General features: G+C 39.0%; 1 protein-coding gene across 1 annotated transcript in view; it reads left to right on the top strand.

Annotated features, from left to right (window-relative positions):
* Positions 1-7417, top strand: part of ARID4B (AT-rich interaction domain 4B) — a 60057-nt gene that overhangs the window by 50180 nt on the left and 2460 nt on the right. The window contains exons 22-24 of the mRNA XM_006779609.2: positions 2226-2339; positions 4915-5136; positions 6212-6358. Coding sequence (XP_006779672.2) covers positions 2226-2339; positions 4915-5136; positions 6212-6358 — 483 coding nt within the window. The remainder of the gene's footprint in view (positions 1-2225; positions 2340-4914; positions 5137-6211; positions 6359-7417) is intronic.

Genomic DNA, 7417 nt, shown 5'->3' with positions numbered 1-7417 from the left:
GTTGCCCCACCCCGTATTTCACATCTTCCCACAACGCAAAGGAAAGGAAACCCCATAAGAGGCCCCACGCCAGTGTTTACAGGTGACAGCAAACTACACAGAGTAGCAATGAGCATTTATTTAGAACGTACAAGCCATGTAAGGCTGCTGGCTTCCACCTGAAATCTACCGAGAAACTATCTTCCACACACAAAATTCATCCTGGAATGATGACAAAGGCAGTGAATCAAGAGGAACGTGACCGGGGTTCTAGACACACATCCCTCCTCAGATGAGTGACAATGGAACCCCTTCCTCTCTCTCGCCTGGCATGAAGCATCCTCCGTTTAGCTTGGTGCCGCTTGGGGGGACTGGTCGCTGGAGCATTTACAAATTGCCGGAACACCCCTCAGGACTTTATGTTATGAAACGGAGCGTCTCAAAGCACTGGGAGTCCTGATTTGTGAACTGGGCTGTTACAGTGGTTTAATTTCCTGAAATGTAGCCGCCTTCCTAACTAATAGATTTTTCAATGCGCCGAGGAGAAAACTGCATTAGCTCCTGTGTAGCCTGAACTTAATATTTTTAGAAGCTGCAATTCTTCATATTACAGAGCACAGTATGTATTTATGTGTGTACACTTAGCACAGTGTTTGACATACAGAAGGCGCCCAATGAATCGTGTTTTTCTTTTTTAATCCTCACCGGAGGATATGCGTTTCATTGATTCTAGAGATGGAGGGAGGGAGAGGGAGAGAGAAACATCAATCGATTGCCTGACACATGTGCCCCAACTGGGGATCGAACCCACAACCTGGGCATGTGCTCTGACTGGGAATTGTACCTGTGACCTTTTGGTGTATAGGATGACCAACCAAGCCACACCGGCCAGGGCAGGGATAACTTTTTAAGCACCTGTTTAATATGACCTCATTTTAATAAAGTTGTCTACTGATAGTAGAGAATTTACATGGTATTAAAAATAAAAATGTAAGTCTTAAAATTTAGAGTTAGGATTTTCCTCCAGTTTAGCCTACATTAACCTGAAAGTTTCAGAATTAAATTCTTGAGGAAAAATCTGGCAATTATTTTTAAGAGTCTGCTTCTGTATAACCAATATCTAAGTCACCTTCTTTATGTTTCACTTTGTTCTATTAAAATAGCATTAGGAAAAGTTATCAATAGATACACCCATTAAAAAGGAAATCTATTAAAGTTTCAAACAAAACAGCTCTGTTTCATTTTTGACCACGGAAGCCATGTCTTACATACTCAAAGTTGAGTTTACCATTGGTAAGAGGACTAAGAAACTTTTTTGTAGCAAACATGGCATAATTTTATCCTAAAATTAATTATATCATGTTATTATTGTATGTGACGTTGGAACTGAATAGATAGGACTTTATCTATGGAAAAAAGAACTTACCGTGGAGTCCGGGAGAAAATACTTGCAGTTGGAAAGAATCAGAAACACAGGAGATGCTGAAGAACAGATCAGTAAAAAGGAAAATGTATAGAAACCACAGTGTAGAGCAGTGATCAATCAGTGAAACCTGAGCAGCAGGGAAAGCTAGGGAACGTTTGGGACTTGGACTAGTCCTTAAAGAAAAGGAGACATTTAAAACATTTTGGATAATCTTCTACCAAGAAGATGAACCGTTACTTAGAACTGCTATTGCTGGATTTGTAAATGGTGTGTGTGTTAACCAGTGCCCTGAGAACTAAGTTACTGATGAAATAAATAAATGCGTAATATAACTGAATTACTACTAAAATTTATCCCATTCGTATCATACCATTTAAAATTATATTAATATCATTATAAGACATATTATTAATATGTAACCTATAATTAAACCTTAATATTTGGTTTTACTGAATTTTAACAAATTTTATTTTTTATTTTCAGCATATGCCTGTTTTGAATTACTACTAGACTCATAAGCTCTCAGTACTATATTGAGAACTATTTTCAGTTTATATCTGATTTTTCTAAGAAGGATGTTCACACTTCAGTTGCTTTAAAAAAAAAACACCCCTCTAACTTTTATTATGTGCAGTAAGTGAGCTCATTAATAACAATTTAGTTTAAAAATAATACCAAGTTCTATGATAATTTATAGATTTCATAAGGAGCATGTATAGTTTCAGAATTGTTCTATACTTACAAAATGTGGAATTAAGTTATACCTAGGAAAAGCTTGATTTTCATATTGTGTTACTTAATCATTTCTTTCCCATCGTAGTCTGTACAGGTCAGAAAAGAGGGAAAGAAACCCAGGGAGGAGGAAGTTCATCGAAAAAGCAGAAACGAAGCCATAAAGCAACAGTGGTAAACAACAAAAAGAAGGGAAAAGGCAGTAAGTTGTAAAACCTCTAATTTTTTTAGATATAAAAATAATGGTGGATATATTGATCACTTTGTAAGGTATATAAATGTTGAGTTACTATTTTATAAGCCTGGAAGTAATCACTCTATGTCAACTATACCAGTAACTTTAAAAATTATGGCGGATATTTTTCCCCCATTAAGGTATTCAGGATGTGGTATAAGTCAATATATGTATTTTATTTAATCCTCACCTGAGGATATGTTTTTTATTGATTTGAGAGAGAGAGGGGAAGGGAGATAGAAAGAGAGAGACACGAGAGAGAGAGAGAACCATTGATTGGTTGCCTCCTGTACCAACCTGCAACCTGGGTATGTGTCCTGACTGGGAATTGAACCCGAGACCTTTCAGTGTATGTATGGGATGACGCTCCAACCAACAGAGCCACACCGGCCAGGGCTAAGTCAATATTTTAATTTTGCCACTACCCATAAAATGTCACACAAGTCTTCAGATCCTAGGTAAATTCTAGGATTAAGCAGTTTGGTCTTATTCAGCAGTGTTATTCATTGCTGATGAATATGAATGATGAAGAATGAATGATGAATGAGCCAGCAATCTTTTTTAAAATAACAGCTACCGCTCCTATAATATAAACAACATTTTCATGTTTGTTTTATGCTCCATAGTTCTTTCCCCTTGTCATTTCACATTATGAAATGCTTCAGTTATGTATTATTTTTACTACAATAAATTGATTGCTTTTAATTCTTCAAGGCAAAATCAGCCTAGGAGAGAACAATCTAGACAGCTTTGGCGCTGTAATCCCAACAACTCCAGTTACCACCTTTATCTTGGGTACCTCAAGCCATGTGGCCAAGAGTAGCTATGAGCAATATACACTATATCCATTGGTTAAGTGGGCTCTAACTAAAGACTTAACTTTATCAATGACTGTTCATCGACCTACAGGAATATATATACTGTATTTCTCCTGAGAGCTGCACATTTTACCTCTCTCTCGTAGACAAAGTGAGAAGCGGAAAATATGTAAAGAATTTTTTTTCAGGTGTCCCACACTGACCCCTGCTGCTCTTCCAGGAGACTCCTGCCACCTCCACTGCCTCACCTTTGCTATCGGCCGGCTTGGCTGCACTTCAGTGCAGAGAGGGTTATGCGGCCAGCGCCCCGAGGTTCTGCTGAGCCCATATGACTTCCAGGCGGTGAATATGGCGTTCCTTGGGGCCCCGGGCGGCTGTGCTCAGCAAGGCCGTGAGAGCCAGGCTGAGGCAGACCACTGCACCATAGTGCACTGCACCATAGTGGGGCCGAGCCGTGGGGGCTTAGCCAGGAGTTGCCAGGGGTTCCAGAGCAGCAGCGGGGGGTCTGGGAGGGGATCTGCTGAGGAAATGTGGTGTAAGGAGTGGTGGAGTCTCTTTATTCCTAGAACACCACGGTGGAGGAGATGCTACGCACCTTCCCTGTCTGGAGTATTTTTCAGGCCTAGAGCCTAACCGTATTCTTTCATTTTTGGTAGCTGTTGTTCAGTGAAGCATCAATAAATAGATGCCCATTTGATTGTCAGTTATTTGGAGTAACGACAGTGTAGACAGTTAAAGCGTTTTTTAATTATACTATGATGTTTTTGTCTTCAAGACTTTACCATTTAAATGACGTTTCCTAAGAGGGGTCACCTTCAGCAACACAGTTAACATTCATATAATTTAAGATAAAACTGTTGGTTGCTTTCTCACATTTTAATTATTGGGCTTACACCCTGGTAGATCAGAATGAGGATACCATCCATTCTTTGAAAATAATTCAGTTAAATGAATTACCTGTCATGGAATCTAAAATAATACTTTTTATCCAGAAAGAGGAAATTGATGGGAAAATCAGTGCCATCATCTAGTCAGTCACATGTTAAATTTATCAAGGTGTTTACCATTTCTATGGCACTGAGGCTTTAGCCAGCAAAACAGATGTAACATAATATTGCATAGACCTCAGAATTTTTCATAAATTGCTGTATCTATTTACCAGGGTAAAACTGATGGTTTATTGCAGTCAGCAAGCTATGATGTAGGAGTTATTTAAGAAATTCATTGTATGGATCAAAGTTTAGTGTTTACTCCCGAATAATCTTTATTGAACATGATGATTATGCATCATTGTTTGTTTGTGGCCAAAGGCGTAGTATGCATTTATACAACCTAAAGTGTTAAAATTAAGAAGTTTCTATAATGAGTCGGTTTAAAAGATTCTGTATTCTATTTTTTTATATATTAACATAATGGAATAAAAAGCTATTCAGATAATTATTGTATACTTGACAGTCTACCAAGTATAATGGAAGATTAGGGTTGTTTTTTGGGTTTTTTTTTTAAGTACTATTGGCAACTCAGGTAAGGAGTTTTGTTTTGCTTCACTGTGCCGGTGCATTTGTACACGATGATTTTTCCAGCATTTAGGCAGCTTCTATAGAACAAGTTGTACACTGTAGTAATAAATTCAGATGGTCAATTTTAAATTGTCCATTAAAATCTGTGGCAAAACCTTTGTTACTGTTCTGTTTCTAATGCTTCTCTTTTGCTTGTGTTTTCAGCCAACAGTAGCGACAGTGAAGACCTTTCTGCCGGGGAGAGTGTCACCAAGACGCAGCCCGTCAAGTCCCTGTCGGGAATGAAGGCTCAGGGCGCTCACAGCGCCAAGGCGCCCGCGCGGACACAGTCGCCGGGAAAATGTGGGAAGAACGGGGACAAGGACCCTGACCTCAAGGAACCCAGTCATCGGTTGCCCAAGGTTTACAAGTGGAGCTTTCAGATGTGTAAGTGGCAGATACTGAGTGGGCAGCTGGTCAGCCTGCAGAAACTTTATCCGAGTAACTCTTTGAAAAGCAGTTTATAACCAAGCTTAAGAGTCCCAATAACCCGTTGCATGATAGAGACTTTATTTGGATCTTGATTTGAATAAACAGATTGCTAAAAGAAAAATTGGAAGGTAATTGAGGAAAATATCAACACAGGCTAGGTACTTCTGATATGGGGTGGGGAGTGCAAGGGGTATAAATGAGACGAGATTCGACATCAATTGCTAATCACTGAAGGTGGATGATGGATATATAGGGCTTCATCATACTGCTCTATACTTCTGTGTACATGAGAAATCTCCATAAGATATATATTTTTTGAGGGAGTGGAGACTACCCCAGAGTTTCTTACACAGAAAAATATTCTTAGGATATTGAAAATTGCTTGCAGTGGTTCTCATCCTTCCTAATGCCGCAACCCTTTAATACAGTCCTCATGTTGTGGTGACCCCCAACCATAAAATTATTTTCATTGCTACTTCATAACTGTGATTTTGCTACTGTTATGAATCGTAATGTAAATATCTGATATGCAGGTATTTTCATTGTTTGCGACCCACAGGTTGAAAACCGCTGCTTTAGAGCCTTTGAAAAAAGTTTTTCCAATTTAAAAGTTATGCATACATACTCATAAAAAAAAATCTAAAAAGGATTTTAAAAAATGTATCCACAGTCCTGACATTCGAAAATATAAACAATTTTAACATTTTGGTGTCTTCCCAGTCTTGTTTCTAAGTATGAGTTTATATGATATACTGTGATGATACTGTATATGATGTAGAATTTTTAGCATACGTGTTTAGGTTGTAAGGTCTTTGATTCTCCATACTCATTAGCTCAACAAATATTGTGCATATATTGTGCACCAGGCATTGTTCTAGGCTAAGAAGAAAATGTCAGGGAAACAAGTTTACAGGCCTTATTTTTAATTTTTCTTCTTGGCCTCATTCTACAGCCACACTATATGTTGTTTCTTTTATATCTTAACATTTTGTTCAAAAATACATATTAATAAAAGTTTTAAAATTGACAGCGGACCTTGAAAATATGACAACTGCTGAACGCATCACAATTCTTCAAGAAAAATTGCAAGAAATCAGAAAACATTATCTGTCATTAAAATCTGAAGTAGCTTCCATTGATCGTAGGAGAAAGCGTTTGAAGAAGAAAGAAAGAGAAAGTAAGTGCTTTTACCTTTACTTACGCATAAGGCAGCTGTGACTCTGCATTAGACTCACATGAGTTTGTCCTGTGTGTCTTCAGGCAAGTTCTCTAATCTGTCTGACTTTCCTCACTCTATCAAATGGAAAAACTTGCCTAAAGAAAAATGATCTCAAATCATAATGTTCACTTTCATAGAGCATACAGTCTGCCCCCAAAAAATCCTAATAAAATTTCGGTCAGTGAAAAGTGCCGTGGCCCTAGCCGGTGTGGCTCAGTTAGTTGAGCCTTGTCTCATGCACCAAGAGGTCACAGGTTCGATTCCCTGTCAGGGCACATGCCGGGGTTGTGGGCTTGATCCCCAGTACGGCCCGTGCGGGGTCAGCTGATCATGATTCTCTCTCATCATTGATGTTTCTTATTGTCCTCTCCCTTCCTCTCTGAAATCAATAAATATATATTTAAAAATAAAAATGAAAGTGCTATGAGAAAATAGACTCAATCTGAGGGAAAAACTTGTCTTTGTTTCAGCAAGGCTGCCATAACCAGGTGCCACAGACGGGATATGTGGCACCAGTGTTGGAAATAAGTAAGACCTAGAAAGGACAGGTTGAAGACTGGGGACACAGAGAGGACCAGAAGCTGTTTTATTCCTGTTACTTTTTGAAATGCCTCTTGGAATTCCAAGGGGCATGCCAGGTAGACAGTGGGATTTAGAAGTTTGTAGCTCGGGGGACAAATCAAGACTAGGGATATAATTTTCAATCCATTTATGTATCTATAGTACAACAGTTACTGCACGTGGTTTTTAAGCCCCAGTGCTTGAGTAGGTCACCCAGGAAAGAAGTGTGGATCGGGAAGAACAGGAAACCTGGAACAAGCCGGCGTTTATAGGTGGAGCGAGGAGAAGCCAGAGCAGCAGGGAGTAGCCTTGAAGGAAGAAAATGAGATGATGGCCAAGAAAAGAGTTTGAGGAGGAGGGGAGTAGCCAGCTGTGTGATGCAGTAGTTGAGCTGTGGACCCTTTTGTTCCATCTTTAAGAAGCAGGTAGCCTTCCATTTCATCACCATTTAAATTC

The sequence above is a fragment of the Myotis davidii genome, unplaced genomic scaffold (assembly GCF_000327345.1).
Source record: "Myotis davidii unplaced genomic scaffold, ASM32734v1 scaffold174, whole genome shotgun sequence".
Taxonomy (NCBI): Eukaryota; Metazoa; Chordata; class Mammalia; order Chiroptera; family Vespertilionidae; genus Myotis; species Myotis davidii.
This window is presented reverse-complemented; position numbering and strand designations above follow the sequence as displayed.